Source organism: Aythya fuligula, chromosome 1, assembly GCF_009819795.1.
Source record: "Aythya fuligula isolate bAytFul2 chromosome 1, bAytFul2.pri, whole genome shotgun sequence".
Classification (NCBI taxonomy): Eukaryota; Metazoa; Chordata; class Aves; order Anseriformes; family Anatidae; genus Aythya; species Aythya fuligula.
The window spans coordinates 54,995,725-55,011,746 of record NC_045559.1 but is presented as its reverse complement, the minus strand read 5'-3'; the positions used below and the strand labels follow the sequence as shown (position 1 = coordinate 55,011,746).

Sequence of the window (16,022 nt, the reverse complement as noted above, 5' to 3'; positions counted from 1 at the left end):
ATAATTGTATTTCTAATTCCAAGTGACCTTTTTTATATATGCACATATGTATACATACTTATGCACACACACACATATATATATGCATATCTTTGGTAAAAAAAAAACAACAACAAAACCCCTGGCAGTCACTATCTAGCACTGTGCCCTTACGCCTTCTCCTTCATCTCATGGCTTATTACTTCAGGAGATGGAAGCAGTTGAACAATCCCTCACATTACAGGCATTCAGAAGGGCTGAGGGAAGGGGCCAGGAGGCTGCTTTAATGTTTTTTACTGAGGGGCTGGGGTCTTCTGAGGGGTCCAGGAGCAGCAGCAGAACTTGGGTGCTGCTCCAGCAGCGCCTCGGGGCGTGATGCTGGGCTCATGCCTGGGAGGCAGTGAGACATGAAGAGTTGCCTGGCTGAGCTGAGCAGCACATGCCAGCTAAGAAAAGAAGCAATTAGGGAGATGGAAGAGGAGGAGTGATGGGAGGGGAGGGGGGGAAGGAGGACGAGCAGTAAGAAGGAAGAGGGAGGCTGATTGATTTCACAGTTACTGGAATCTCTAACTACATCAGTCACATTTTCGTTCCAGCATAAGACTGTGGCTGAGTCACATGGTTCATGGAAAGTTCAGCTCCCCTCATTCCTGCACTTAGAAACCATCAGCTTGGGACCCTCCCCCCAAGAATTTTGGATAGATGGCCCAAAACCACCTTGGGATGTTCCCTCGGGAAGCGCTGAAGGGGGAAGAGGGTCTGCCTGCTTTCCTCTACAGTTCCCACAGTAAGATTTTTTATTTTTTTACCCTGCTCAGAAGAGCATCCTGGGTCTGACAACATCCCACACAGAAACTCTTTTCTCTGCGAGGCAAGCGAGCAAGGTCAGGAACGAGAGCCGTTGTGCGCGTAGGTCTGATGGGGAGAGGGCAGAGATGCACTTTTCTCAGCTCATGGTTTGGTTCATCCAGCCCAGCACTTGGGTGATCCTGGTGTACACTCCGTAGGAATTTGGACGTGCGCACCCCATTCCCCAGCTGACCAAACCAGCCAGGAACCACCTGCCGCTGGGCTCCTCGCAGGCCAGTGGACCTCCAGAATCGCCCTAGAGAAAGGGAAGGAAAAATGGGGTGATGGTGATCCAGCAGCTTACCCTGCTGGGTGTTTTCACTGGTTTCTGGAGTACACAGATTCATGTATCCCCTCAACTCATGTCTGGGACGTCTGCACTTAAACCTTAGGCAGATGTCAAAAACTGTCTCCTGTGCAAACACCTGACCCATTGCTGCATTCCTTCATCACGCCAATTCCTCTCCTTTAGCATCTCCCAGGAAGCTGGCAGCTCTATTGCCTCCTTCTGCTCCAGGAGGCATTTGCAGATACACGGAGAGCAAGGAAGCTGGTGGAATTTAAGTGGATATCCTGAGGGATGGGAGAGAGAGGAATTGCTGGAGATTGATTGACTGTAATGAAGGAACAGAGTGGTTACTGTGCTTGACAGATGCTAATGAGAACGAGGGGGGAAGAGACTGATGTAGGCATGTGACTTGAGAGTGGGAGGTAAGGAGTGGAGAATGGGCTGGAATGAGAAGTTTATGTGTATTTGTACCCCGTCTGAGGCAAAGATGCCGTGAAGAATTTGCCCTGGGAGCTGTTTTTGCCATTTAGATCAGAGGAAGGATCGAGGAGTCAGGTATTTTATGGTCTTTTCACCCTTATTTCAGGCTACGGAGTGCATTCGGGAGGCCTGGGACACCTGTGGTAGCCCACCCTGCTCCCACAACCCCTCTGTCACCTGGCAAGCGTCTTTCTTGCCCTTGTGGTACCCAGCACAGAGCATCCTCGGAGAAATCATGTAGTGGTAGGCCTCGCTGCAGATGTCCTGCTGGATGATCTGCACGTCCACCTTCTGCAGGACATTGCTGATGTGCCCTGGGGGGTAGAGCACCAAGGGCAGCGCCGGTGAGCAATGGTGGAACTTCCCAGTGTTTACCCTGATCCCCCAGCCCATGCCCATCTCACTGCATGCTGAAAGCTGCCACCTGAATCCCTATTCTGCTGTCTGCTGGCATCACAGTCTGACTTTCATCAAAGTGCTTCACCTGCATGACAGGAGCAATGTTACCCTGCAGTCCCTTTCCCTTTCAGGACGTGTGGTAGGCACTTCAGCCTTTGGGAAGAGGAGGATTCTCCAGCTTCTGGAATGTCAGCATTTGGATTTGCATCTCGTCAAAATAGAGGTTAAGCTCAGCTGGCAAACTATGCAAACCCTGGAGTGTCCAGGGTTTGGACACTATGCCCAAAAAACAAAGGAGGTGAAGGAGACATGATCCTTTGCAGTCAGCAAAACCCTATTCTACCTACCCCACACCAGAATCTCTATTTCCACCTTGGCCCTGCTCCAGTGGGACACCAGCAAAGATGTTGCACCTACCTCCTTCCTTAAGGGCTCCCCAGCCAGTGATCCAGCAGTGGAGGCCGGGCTCAAAGAGGTGGGAAGGGGCAGGCAAGCAGATGGGCTGGATGAAGGGCGAGGTGATGACGGGATGGTCCAGCTGGAGCAGGGCCACATCATAATCGTGGCTGTCCTCCTCGTAGTAGGGGTGGAGGAAGAGACGGATCACCTTGAAGGACACCTCTGTGTGGCTGCTGGTGTTCTGGAAATATTTGCCCAAGTAAACAGTCCAGATGGAGGGGGAAGCCAGTCTGTAGGATGCAGCAGAGAAGATAACTCATCACATGAACAGGGAAGGATGGGAAGAGCCTTGCTGCTTTTGTCATGCCCTTTTAAGGGGTGTCGTGATGGACAATCATCTCCCTTTGAAGGTTTTTTTTTGTTTGGTTACTAATTTCAAGAAGTTGGCTGGGATATTTCTTTGATGCCTTGACATGCCTTTACAGGGGGATCAGCTTTGGGCAGGCACTCATACACATAGGCAACTTGATCTTCTATCTTTATTTTCCTTAGAAAAGCTAAAAGGTATACGTAGTTTAGACATATAAGTGGAGCTGGACATGTGCAAATGACTATGACAGAGCAGAGAGCAATGACTGAGCTGTGGAAGCAGAGCTGCAAGAAGGAGATTTGGAGAAGGGTAACAAGATCTGAAAAACTTCTAAGAGGAAATGACAGCCTCTTACAGAAGCAGGGTTTAAAGCTGGAGACAGCCTAGTGAGGTGACATAGGAGAAAAGAACAGCCAACGTAGATCCTGTCTCCAGAATAGAAGGGGCAAAGGGCCTCAGCCTGGACCAGAGGAGGAGGAAGCAAGAAGAAGGATGTTTTTAGGCTCAGAGTCCTGACCACCTCATACATTACACATGTTTTTTTCCCCGAGACTGCCTCTCTGGCTGCAAAAAGCTCCCTGGTTTAGTTTCCTTACTCCTGTCCATCCCCCTCCGCTCTCCACTTACCTCTCGTCCTGGAAGCAGTGCGCGGCTGAGACCACCCAGCGGTCCGCAACGAGCGTTCCCCCGCAGATGTGGCGCCCCCGAACCTGCAGGCTGGCCTGCCAGGGCCATTCCCCTTCCACTGAGTTAGCACCACCCACGATCCTGCTGAGAGGGGCTTGCAGCCCGCAGTCTGAGGAGGAGGAGGAGGAGACACAGCAGGTGCTTCAGTGCAGGAAGGGAACACGTTGTGCCTGCCCTCCCTTTCCTGTTTCACTGGCTGAAGAGTTTGACCTCTACTCCCTCAAACCCTTGCCCTCCCCAGATGCTGTACGTCTTTTCCAGGACAGGCCTAGGGAGCACCTCTCCAAGCACAAATTCCCTCACTGATGCCTGCACAGCCATGCCCTTCCTCCTGGGGATGCCTTCGGGGCAGTGCCCTGTCTGTGCTAGCTACCATCCAGTCAGGGGAAACCTCCTCAGCCTTTTGCTGCCTGTGGAAACTCCAGAAACATCAAGCAGGGCAATCAAAACACAAATTGTCTCCCTGCCAGTACCACGGGTGGTTTCCCTGCTAGTACCACGGGTGGTTTCCCTGGCTGGAGCTTTGTAGGATGGCATCGCTTCACGTAAGCCAGCACAGCGGTCCAAAGGGCAGCCTGTGAGTAGGACCTGGCCTGTGAGACGTGTCTGCCTGGCCTGATGCCTCTGCCTGAAGGAGACGGGGAGCATCTGGTCAGGGAGCAGGCAGCTCCTCTTCACAGTTCAGCTAGGAGAGCAGGACGGAGCAATGGCACTGGGGGGAGCAGGACAAGGTGGGCCGAGGGAGGGAGGATGCTTATATTGGGGTGTCAGGGGTGAGAACAACCTGGAGCTAGGTGGCACCCTGAACCTGCCTGGCTGAGGGGTGAGCGAGCATTTCCTCACCGCAGTGCTCCTCGTCGGACAGGTCCCTGCAGTCCGCCGTGGTGTCACACCGGGGGTTGGGTTTCTTCACGCAGGTCCCGTCGTCACAGCGGTGGGTGAAAGGACCACAGGGGACCCCTGTGAAGACGAAGGGAAGCTGGGGCTGAGGAAAGGCGCCAGGTTGTAGGTACGGCCTGAAGTCTTTTGAGAGAGGGAAGAAAGCAACGCAGAGCTTGGGGGAACTACATAAAACACGACAGAATTTCCTGAATAAGGCACAAAATGAGCAAATGCTGTGGGCAGGCCCGGAAGGCCAGCTCCCAGCTGGTGCCCTTATCTCACCGGAGGGAGGCACGCTACCAGCAGCCGTGGTTTGAGAGCAGAGCAAGGCATTTGTCAGCCCCCCCAAACCCTCCCTACCTTCACTGCACTGCTCCTCATCGGTCCCGTTGGCACAGTCCCGCTGCTGGTTGCAGACCCGGCTGAACTCAATGCAGGTGCTGTCCTCTCGGCACTGGAACTTTGCAGGGCACACTGCAAGGGGGGGAAGCAGCCAACAATTAGATGCACAGGATGCCATGACTGCCTTGCCTTGCCTTGAATTGCCAGCTTCACCTCAGATCTGCCTCAGCACTATGGACTTGCCTTGTGCTCCCTGGACTCCGTGCTGACCCTGCTTACCCTCACCAAACCCTATTCTGCTTACCCTGCTTACATCCTACAGGATTGCATCCTGGCTAGAGTTCCTCCTGCCTTGCTCTCACCCTCAGCTCTGTGGTCACCTTCCCCTACAGAGCAGCTTCTCTTGCTCTGATAGCTGAGTCCTGAACCCTGATGGATTCCTTGATGTCTACGATCGCTGGTAGCTGCCCAAGATAGAGATAGGCCTAAGGTTTGACTTCTGCTTATACATTTTCATAGCAGGAATTGTCCCCTTGCTCTGTGTTTGTGTATATCTCTGTACAGCACCAAACATGATGGACCAGGCATTTTCTTACTGCAATGACTATAATTGCTTCGGTAATTAGTGCGAGGCATCCAGATGATTAAAGCCACATGAAAGTCTGAGGCAATGTGAGCAGGACAGGCAGGGGAAATGGGCTGACTGAAACTTTCTGAAGTTCAGCAAAGGGAAGTGCTGAGCCCTGCACCTGAGAAGGAACAACCCCATGCACAAGAACAGGCTGGGGGCTGCCCAGCTGGGAGGCAGCTTTACAGAAAAAGGGCTGGAGGTGCTGGGGGATGGATGTTGAACAAGAGGAGCCAATGAATCAGATGTCTTGTCTGAGCCTGGATAGGTCTTCCGACGAGAATGGGGTTTTGTAGGAGCTCTGGGAGGCAGGGAGGGGGACACAGTGCTCTGACAGCAGAGGGGGCTGTAGGCCAGGGCTGAGGTTGGTTGGCAGGACAGGGTGGTGGGAAAGCAAGGTTTTGGACAGCATGGGCAGGGGGTTCTTTCAGGCTGTCCGGAGATCTTGGGGCAGGGGATTCTTTCAGGCTGTCCAGAGCTCTTGGTGCAGGGATATTTGGGGGTTCTCGAGGGAAGACTGCACTGTGCACAAGAGGAAGAAGTGCTGCTCCTCTTCCAGAGCAGGCTGAAGCCACTTGGCAGAGAGAAGAGGCGTTTGTGATTCAGAGATTTAATCTCCCTGAGGGGGAGGCAGGGGCCACGTGGATCCTCCCCAATCTCTCCCTACCTTTGGAAGAGCAAGGAGCCGCGTCCTGCCGGGACCAGCGACCGGCGGGGAGAACAGATCACTCACCGCAATTTCTCTCATCCAGCCCATTGGGGCAATCTTTGATCCCATCACAGGCCGGGACGCACAAGCCATTCACCGAACACAGGAACTCGCCGGGACAGGCTGTGAAACCACCAGATCGTAGTTAGTCCCCGATGACTGGAAACCTCCTTGCAGCACAGCACCGCAGCTTGAAAGTGGAGCATGGAGCTGCACACCTTCCTGACCGCACACGAGCCGCAGCAGTTCGCAGGAGGCACTCAGTAAAGTCCCCAAAGTTTGCCAGATCACCCACCTGCCTGGCACGCTCTGCCTCTGCCCTAGCTCTGTTTTGTGACTTCTGAGTGCTGCAGCGAAACAGAAGTAGGTTCTTGGGGATTAAAACGTGGTCAGGGCCGTGGAGGGGCTGTTGTAACATGTTGCCAGGTGCACGTATTCAGGGACAAGTGTGGGTTACAGCACCCACGCAGGAGGGAGCTGGAGAAACCTTGGGAAGGTTTCTCCGTATTTACATATGTGCATACGCGTATTTGTGTGTGGCTTTGTCTCTCACTTGCACAGGTTCCAAGGTGAGCAGGAAACAGCTCTCTCTGTGAGCTTTTGTGATTGAAACAAGAGTCACTTCAAGTCAGAAATAGTCTCCCATTGAAATCCCAAGGCCAGTCCGTGCTGAGGGGTGAGCCTGTAGGCAGTTTTCTGAAGCTGGGCCTTGGCACAAGGGTGCTCTAGGAGGCAGGAACACTTGTGCAGAAGCAGCTTTGGATGTAAATACCTCTTCTTTTGGGGATATGAGTGGTGTGTGTGGTATTGTGTCCAAACATGTGTCTGAAGGGCAGTTGGCACCTCAGGCTCATGGGATGTGCCTGGTGTTTCTCCTAACACAATCCTAGCACACAAGAGGCTGCAGGTAGGCATCTGGGACCCCCCCACACCCCACCAAGGAGCAGGGAGGAGGCCTGGACGTACGGTCAGATAGGTTGTACAGGCTGTAAGCTGCCTGCACGCCAGGGCCCGTTAAGGAGATCTGCGAGGTGAAGGTGATGGTGATATCGGCAGAGGACGTGACTGGGACCCTCTCGGCGTAGGCTTGCAGGGTCCGCAGGCCACACAACCTGAGGAGCAAACAGAGGTGGGATGTCCTGGGCGGCGAGGGAGAAGAAGACAGCAAAGTGGGGCAGGGGGATTCTGTGGGGCTGGAGAAGGTGGGAAAGAGACCACAAAGACTGGGTATGGAGGGGTGTTGAGGGGGTAGCCAGTACAGCAAAATGCCTTCAGTGTGGCATAAGATTACACAGGAGCAATGGGAAAAAGCTGTGATTTTAACCCATGTCCAGTCTACATGAATGCTGTGATGGGAATTGATACAGAGAGAGGGGAAACCAAATAACTGGGGACAACAGGGCATAATTAGGCTTTACGAATGAGATGGAAACAGTCTATACATATTTTCACCCATTTCTGCCCTCATTACTCCAGAGCGACCCTACTATCTTTGGACATTTCCCATTTTAGGGCAAATGCTGAATTCAGGCCATGCAAAACAACTCAGTTCTTATCTTTCATAAGAAATCATGTTGTAGAAACTGTGGCTCTGACAGTTCAAGAGAGGAAGGTAAGGAAAGAAAAGGTGAAAATCCTAAGCCAGGGGAAGATAATTTTCAGTAGCTTCTCGTTCAGATCTTTCAGAAGAAAATAAATTACCACTGCAGGAGCAGTGGATAGGAAGTTAATGAGATGTGCTGGGGGAGGTTTTGGAGAGAAGGAAGCAAGTTTGCAGTAACTCTGAGGAAAAAAAAGGGTCCATCTTAACTCAGAGCCTGCTTTGAGGAGATAAAAGTGTGGCAGCTGTGTCTCCTCTGCACCTAGACGGTGGTGGGCAGCAGCCCCAGCAATGTATGGAGGCTGATTTTGGGAAGTCCCGCAGGGGGAAGTGGCTCTAGTCAAAGCAGGAGGATCTGGAGCTTGGCGGAGGATCTGTACGGAGGTGGATGCGAGGCAACGGCACACGCAGATATTATTGCAGAGGTGGTGACAGGCAGATTTGCAAACACAAGAGACGTGGGAGGACACCAAGGTTACACACACAGGAGAAAATTAGGAAGCCTGATGCAAACAGCAAGACAGAGAAGGCAGGCTGGTATCTCGGAGCAAATTTATAAGAAATGTGCTCCCTAGGGAGCCTGTGAATGAGAGAGGCTAAAAAAGAAGTAGACAAGCAAGAGGTGCCAGCCCTGACAGTGACCACTAAGTAGGGCAGTGGGATTTCCTTCTTCAGACCTGGTGGCTAAACAGAGCTGGGGACATGCAGAGGTTTCATCCCAGTTCAGGAATGGGAATTGAGAGACAGAAACCAGGACCCCAGCAATACCCACCTTCTGTTCTGAATTATCCACTGGCCTTGGGTACAGGGCAGGTCCTGCTTCTGTCTGCTGAGCGCGTAGGCATCGAACCACAGGGTGACCCCATAGCCAAGGGAGGGGACCTGCAGGAGAGGGGGTTCAGAGCAGAGTGGAGATGGCATCCACAGAGTGGGTGAGTGCTGCAGCTCACCCCATGCAACAGAAATGAACAGGGTAGATGTGAAGGGGAGAGGTACTAATTCACATATTTCAGGCCAGAAGGAAGGACTATCTAAACTGGGCCCATGCTTTAAAACAGGGTGGCTCTGCCACTTGTCTCAAAACACGGTAATTTCAAGTAAACTGGTTCTGCCTTGAAGAACTCCTCTGGAGCCAAGACTTCAGATTCTGCCTCAGTTATGGCATCTCTGCTCTGGCATGTAGTGTTAGGCTGCTTTGGCTTTAGAAAGACCCATTAAATGGAGGCTAGGCAGGCTTCTCATGATGATCTGATTGAGAGTGCTGGCCGAGCGCTGTGCCCCACGTTAATGCGGGGAGTGCCACGTGGGCTTCAGGGAGGAGGTGGATGCTTCGGTGGGAGCTGGCTCTTACCGTCATGTGCCAGGTGCACTGCGTGTTGGGTGAGTAGTAACTGGGGTAGTGTGGGGTGCTGATCTTCCCCTGCAGCTCCAGGCCTTCCCGCAGGGTTATGTTCACTTCGCAGGCTGTAAATACAGACATTCAAAGCCATGATACCTTTCAGTTCAACCTCAGCCTGGGGATACCGTGTACTTATCCCGTTGTAGCAGGGGATAAAAGGGGCTCTAAGACCTAACACTAATGGTCACTGGGATGTTCCACCATCCCCCTTCAAGGGACCATTTCTACCTGGCAAGACTTTTAGCTTCCTCTTCTTGTCCACAGAAGGATGATGGTAATGCATTTTGCTGCTTTATCTTATACCGAATTGACTTCTAGCAGTGATGTGGTAGGAGATAACCTGTGTCCATCCTGTACTTATGGCTGCCCCCCTCCAGCCTTCCTCACCTTTGAGGGGCACCGCCTGTGCTGTGAGGATGAAGGGGTCATAGTAGCTGTACATGGCTTTCTTCCACACGATGGACATGACGGGGCCTGATGAAAGGACTTCCACCACAGGCTCCTGCCGGCTGCAGCCGTAGATCCTGAGGGGAAAGAGAGAACAAAGGAGTGGGAGTGAAGCAAGCCACAAACAAATGAAAGAGAGAAATGAAAAAAGAGAAAAAAAAATAATAATAATAAAAAAAGCAGTGGAGGACTGCGTTATCCAAAGAACATTCCTGTTGTGAGACACCAACTGAACCAAATAAAGAGGCACCAGAGACACAGCTCGTGCTGCTGTAATCTATCAGACTGCAGGGCTGGCTGTGTGATATCCCACATCAGTGACTTCAGCTCATCAGTGAGAGGCAGGTTTTGCATCAAAGAGAATTTCCTCTGATGTAGTCTAACACCTTCCCCTGCTGTGGTGGTGTGCCATCCTGCCTGGGTTCCCCACTGTGATCGCCCTGCTCAGGAGCTACCTACGAGGTGATGAGGTGTTTCTCCAGGGGCCCAGCTGCATCATACATAGCCAGGCGGTCCCTGCAGTCCGGGAGAGTCCACTCCAAGTGTAGCTTGATCATGTAGCCCTTGAGGCCGTGGAGGTGCCAAAGACAACTGGAGGCCAGGTAGTCAGGGCCCTCCAGCGTTAGGGTGTCGTCCTCCTGGACGTAGCTGTATCTGTAGCAACCTGAACGCAGGGGAAAGATAGGAGGATTTAAACCTCAGGGTGATGTAAAGTGAGGGAAAATGGGGCTTAGGGGTGGCTGTAAGGGAAATTAAGATATGGGATTGCCAGTTGGGATACCAGTGTAAGCCCTATTTCAGGGTTAGGCTGAATCATCCCAGTGATCTCAGTCTACTTTCACACGCATCTCAGTGATACCAGTCATGTCTTACTGGTGTCACTGAGATTCATGTGAAAGTACATGGTGCACGTGGAAGAAACCCCCTCCATATCTCTGTAATAACTGGTCTCTCTCTCTTGGTTAAGCCCATACTGTCTCAGGAGTTAAACATCAGCACAACACAGTTATATTCCATTGGCTTCATTTTCTTTTTAATTTCTTTCTCCTCTCACCACCATATTCTTCCCAGCCTTATATCCCCCTTGTATGGTTTCCAGCCTTCAGCAGCTGTCTAGCCCACGGTTTTTGAGTAAAAATCAACTTAAAGGTGACTTTCTAATAGCATATCTATTGCCACAGCACTTGCAGCACTGACCAAAATTATTAAAAACACCTTCAAACATCACTAGGATAATATACTTACAATGGCTTATACCACATCCAGTGCAGAGCAATGGAGGGAAACCCTCAGCCTCCCTCAATAGGTTTTCTGGGGCCCAGAATTGGCACTGTGGCATCACTACACCAAGACTTTACAAAGGTGGCTGCATTGCTCTTGGGAGCTGGTATTTCTGCATAGTTGTATGCTACCAGAGCTGCTCAGAGCACTCCACCATGTAGTAGCTTCACGCAGTTTGGATGTGGCCATGGGCATTTTTGCTAAGCAGTGGTGTTGTTGCTCCCTTGCTATGGCTTTCTTCTCCCCTTCCCAGGATTTGCAGCTCCAGGAAGCCAAACAAAACCTGTCCCCGGTGAAAATCCCTCCCACAAAGTAATAAACTCAAAAGGAAAAGAAAAGATGGCCTACCCAGAGTGGATTTCAGCACTACTATGTCTTTCACACTGGATTCTGTTAGAAAGGAAATATATAAAGGAAGATAAACAAAAAGTGGTGGTAACTGACTGCTAGCATGGCATGACGACGCCCTTCCTACGTAGGTGACCCCCTTAAAATCTTGGTGTGGGGCACTCTCCAGGCACTTATCTGTCTGGTCTCAGAGACCTGTTTCAGTCATGCTTTCCTCATCCCATCCCACAGGGAAACCTCTCTGGCCTCAGTTCCAAATCCAACAGCCCCAATTCATTCCTTCCAGACCAACACAGGCTTCTCTTCATCTTCTCCTTTGCCCATTACCCAATGCTCCTCAAGGGCACCTTCCCCTTCCCACCAGGGCTGGACATTGCCTCAGGACGCCATTCCCCTTCCCTGGCAGCCACACCACAGGGCACAGCCCTAACCCAGAGCCTTCATCCTGCTCTCTGAGTTCAAATAACCCTTCACTGAAAAGCATGGGAGCTTATCAAGGTGGGAAAGGAGGTCTCCTTTGATGACAATTGGATGATAGCTACTAGATATCATAAATAGCCTACAGAGTCCACCTTTGGGTAAGGCAGATGCAGAGAGAGCCACCAGCAAGGGCTACAAATCTGCACACACCAAAGCCCATGGGCAGTGCTTTTAGGAGCTGGGCCTTGCTCCAGCCTCCCAGCTAAACTGGGAGCAGCCAAAGATGATGTGCTACTGGGAATAATTGCCAAAACTAAAGGCACCGTGAGGTCAGCTGGGTGTGAGAGCTGCTGCTGGGGGCTTGCCTAGGGCAGGCCTTTGCTCTGTTGTGGCCCCGAAGCAGAGCGTGCAATTCTGCAGGGAGAGCTCTGCAGCTTTGTCATGGTAAAAACAGATGTTGTGGAAAGGAGGATCCTGCCAGAACAAAGCTGGAGAAGCTCCTCTGCTGTAGGGAAGGACATGGGGTATGCTGAACTGAGGTTACTTCTCTTTTGTGTGAAGGTAACAAAACTGAGTTCCTTCAATAAGAAGGAAGGAAATCCTAAAAGTCTTCAGGGGAAAATGGGAATCTAGTACCCTGGGGTGAGTGTACCTGTTAGTAAAAATAAAGCACCAGGGGGTGGAAAAATCTTCCTGAATTAGCCAGTGGTCTGCAGCTCCATGCATTACAGAAGACTGCAGAGAGATAATTCATATTTAGAGCTCAGCGGGTCAGCCAGTGAGTCTGTCAGAAGGCAATGAAGTGCTAATGACTTGCTATTAGCTGGCAATTTTTTTCACTCCACTATTACAGAGCAAATGAAGCCAGAGGTTAAGCCACTGGCGTGAGCTCATCCTGGCCCAGAAGTATAGATTTTTTTTTTTAAATTTTTAATTTTTTTTTTTTTATGCCACAGCTGCTAGACTGCTTCTGGTTGGAGAAGGAGGCAGGAAGGATGAGAGAAAGCAGAAGGAGCCAGAGAAACTACAACTGGTGTGTTAACTCCGAAATAGAAAGAAGCATGTTCTGCTCATGCAAATCTACCTGAAATGAATAAAACAGTGAAACAGATGCAAAGGGAATAAGAGGGAACTGGGAACAGCTAAAAGAATGGTAACATCATTTTTTATTTTTTTTTATGGATCACATTAGGAAGTGAATAAATAAATGGGAAATGCAAGATGGGCTGACTTTGAAGCATTTAACATATTGTGTTATGACATTTTTCTTAAGAAAGTTGATTTAATTTGGCTGAACATAAGGTCTAGTACACTGGAAACAAATTATAAGCAGAAGTAAGTGACTAATGGTAAATGCAGGAGGAGAGCTCTTCATGGGGTGCTAATGCAGGTTCATACTGGATCTTAACACAAAGATCTGGATCATATCCACAAAATGATCTGTGAAATCATTTTAAGGAAATCAGATTTTGTTTGGAGACACCAAAAAAATTACCTCCAAATTGAAACAGTTGTGACATGCAAGGAAAGGTTAAAGAAAATATGGGTGGGATATGTTAAAATAAGATTCATCTTTGAAAAATGCAAGATAATGTCTGGGGAAAAAACTTGGAGATGTGGCATTTCATGGGAAGAAGAAACTTGGAAATGTGAGTCCTAGCAGGAGAGAGTAAAGGCAATGTAGTTTAAAACCCTTCCAACTCAGGATATTCTATGATTCTATGATTCTATGAAAACCTCTGTGGTTTGCGGCTCTGAAGGAGGGATCAGATCAGGCTGAGAAGCTAAGTTTCATTATAAGGACTAAATGCAAATTCCATTGGATTTTGATGCACTGAATGTAGACACATCCCCACGTCCTTTATCTAACACCGATTTTAGAGCAGTTCTATGGGGGCTTCTTTTTAAACAGGCTGTGATCTCTACTTTGGGAACTGATAAATAATGCTTAAAATCATATGTTAGGAAAACTGAAGTGGCAACAATGCTTTGTTTTGGAGTAAGGCTAGCAGTGACATAAGTATGTTGACTTTGTTCTTCTCTGAATTGAGTAGACTGGAATAAGCTCCCAAAGGAAAGCAAGAAGCCTAACTGCTTGCTGATTTTGAGCTGAGCTGGTCAAAGCCATGACCTGTGTAAGTTATTAACACAAGCCAAGGCTGAGGGGAGAAGGAGAAGAAATAGGAAGTTGTTAACTAGTTGGTCATAGTCAGCTGTATCTCCGAGAATCTTTAATCCTTCAAAGGAATGATGCTATTTTTGAAACTTCTGTTCTCTGTGAGGAAGCAACACATGTAATTGCCTGTCTTGATCCTCATTTCTTCCCTGTCCTCTTCAGATTTCTCCCATCCCTTTCAGCAATGACTTCTAGCCACTTCTCATAACCTTTGTTTGGCACCCTGTAAACCTGGGGCCACGTCTGATGGCTCAGGCCACAGCTGAGCAGAGGGTACTTACCCAGCAGAACCAGCGAGTCTGGGTTGACCCTGTACTCTGCCTGGTAGGACAGGCTGCCTGAGATGTTGAAGCTGGCGGAGAGCTCTTGGTGGAGCATTGTGTTCACTCTCTCAGCCGTCATCTCCTTCTGCTTACTCTCAGGGATTTGGAGGGTAAACCAGAAGAAGAAGGTCAGAGCCCCCTCCCTAGCAGAGAAATAGCACATTAAATATCCTGTCTTCCTCTACAAGGAGTGTCAAACCCCACAGATTAATCCCCCGTTGTTTAGCCACAAGTCAGATACATCTGTGTGGACTCTCCAGTGATGATTATACGTGGTCAAATTAGTGTGATAATTAATCAAGACTGACCTAATGAGTAGTCTCATTTCAGGTAGAAGTGACCTTTGGTTACTACTGACCAGAGGCTGAGATGAAACTCTCAAGACTTTTTTTGTATCACCTCCCAGTGGTGACAAGGGGTTGATTTATGACTCAGTACCTTACCACAAGCCATTAATGCTGGGCAGGCTCAAGTGGCGGGGGGCTGTGGCTGGGAAAGCTCTGTTCAACCAGCTGGCAGAGAAAAATGGCTGGGGGAGGGGGAAGAGGTGTTGAAGCAAAACTTTGCTCGGTAAAAAAATAGAGGAAGAATTGCAAGTGAAACTTTTCTTTCCCGGGTAGAAAATGGAGTTACAGCAAAAATGGAATTTTCCTTAGTGAAAGGTCAAATTTAGGGGTGTAGTTTTTCATGGAAAAAAAAAATAAACAAATGTATACATCAGTTTGGAAGTTATTCCTGATTTCTCAAACTACTGTGATGACCTGCAAAGCTGTAGTCCCATATCTGTCCCACTCCACTCTCATCCTGTTCCCAGGTGGACCACGCTTCTTGGCTGAAATACCTTATGCATGGTGCATTCTGGCCTCTGCCTTCTGGTGCCTAGAATCAGGCCATACAAATGACTTCCTTGAATTAGAGAAATTAATTTCCAGCTGCTTAGTTTCTACTGAGAATGCCAAGGCCAGATTTTTTTTTTTTTTTTTCAGTTCTTCCCAATCGTTTTTCTTTCCTTGCTTGAACTTTTGTCTCTGTGAAAAAAATCTCAGTTTGGGGGTTTTGTGTTGACCTCAGATGAATTTGAATGTGAAAATATCCACAGCTTTGTCATACCGGAGCCGTTCTGGAAGCGTATTGCCCAGCCTAGCCTAGAGCTCATGGTTGGGTGTGCAGCTGTTTGTTGTGACCAAATTTCAGTGAAACGAAAGTACCGTGGACTGGAAACTTTCACGTACAGACAAGCAGAAATGCTGTGGGTGCTACTCACCCGAAGGCATAAACTGTGCTCGAGTTGTAATATCGACCCAGCTCTGTGGCACGAATGAGATCCTTCAGCTGCAACGAGAGTGTTGTCTGGTAACTATCGTGCAACGTTACAGTGACAAAGAACCTACAGCCAGCCCTACCCTTCATCCCTCCTGCTGTACAGACCCACCACGTCTGTCATTTGGATGAGGGTACCTGACCCCTTGCTCTGCTACTCACTGAACTGCCTCAGGGCCAGCTCTGGTCGTGGAATTGCCCTCACCATATTCTGGAGTTTAGCTGACTCCAACCAGAAGGCTCTGGACTCCACTTCCCCAAGGTCTGGGAAGTATTGGCGATTGAGGACCTGGAGGCTGCCGGAGTAAAACTGCAGGACAGATGGTTCCAGGTGCCATGGTCTGTAGTCTGCCAACAGAAGACACTAATGGATTACCTTGCTGATACGTAGGAGAGAGGGATTTGCCCAGATTTGCCCAGATTTGATCTGTAAATGTTGCCCAAAGACACAAATACTCATTGGGCTGGACATTGCCTTTACTTTACCCCATCCACCTCCTACACAGGGAAAAATGTGTTGATTTTTTACCTAGGAAATACCATGTTGCTGCAGCAGTTCCAGCCAGCAAAACAAAGACTATTCCAAGAGGCACATAGCGGCGGCAGTCACGTGAGGTAGTTGAGTTAGTCTCTGATCCATCTTTTGAGAGGGAGTTGGCATCTTCCTCCTGTTCCTCGGCCTCCATCTGGGGCAT

General features: G+C 49.7%; 1 protein-coding gene across 1 annotated transcript; it reads right to left on the bottom strand.

Moving 5' to 3' along the window:
- Nucleotides 1–925: 925 nt before the first annotated feature.
- On the bottom strand, nucleotides 926–16,022 carry TMPRSS6 (transmembrane serine protease 6). Its single transcript, XM_032207168.1, has 17 exons — nucleotides 15,857–16,022; nucleotides 15,533–15,675; nucleotides 15,272–15,339; nucleotides 13,966–14,150; nucleotides 11,089–11,130; nucleotides 9,919–10,123; nucleotides 9,400–9,536; nucleotides 8,965–9,077; nucleotides 8,386–8,495; nucleotides 6,980–7,125; nucleotides 6,038–6,136; nucleotides 4,695–4,808; nucleotides 4,296–4,412; nucleotides 3,393–3,561; nucleotides 2,414–2,685; nucleotides 1,775–1,911; nucleotides 926–1,084 (listed from the first exon to the last, which is right to left on the bottom strand). The coding sequence occupies exons 1-17, from the start codon at nucleotides 16,020–16,022 to the stop codon at nucleotides 926–928; spliced, it is 2,382 nt and encodes a 793-aa protein (XP_032063059.1).

Bases quoted from the DNA above. Each gene is read 5' to 3' on its own strand.
- TMPRSS6 (XM_032207168.1), bottom strand. From the start codon at position 16,022: ATGCCCCAGATGGAGGCCGAGGAACAGGAGGAAGATGCCAACTCCCTC. The intron at 1,912-2,413 runs GTAGGTGCAACA...TCTACCCCCCAG, and splicing joins GGGAGCCCTTAAGGAAGGAG to GGCACATCAGCAATGTCCTG. The intron at 1,085-1,774 runs GTGACAGAGGGG...CCCTTTCTCTAG, and splicing joins GCAAGAAAGACGCTTGCCAG to GGCGATTCTGGAGGTCCACT.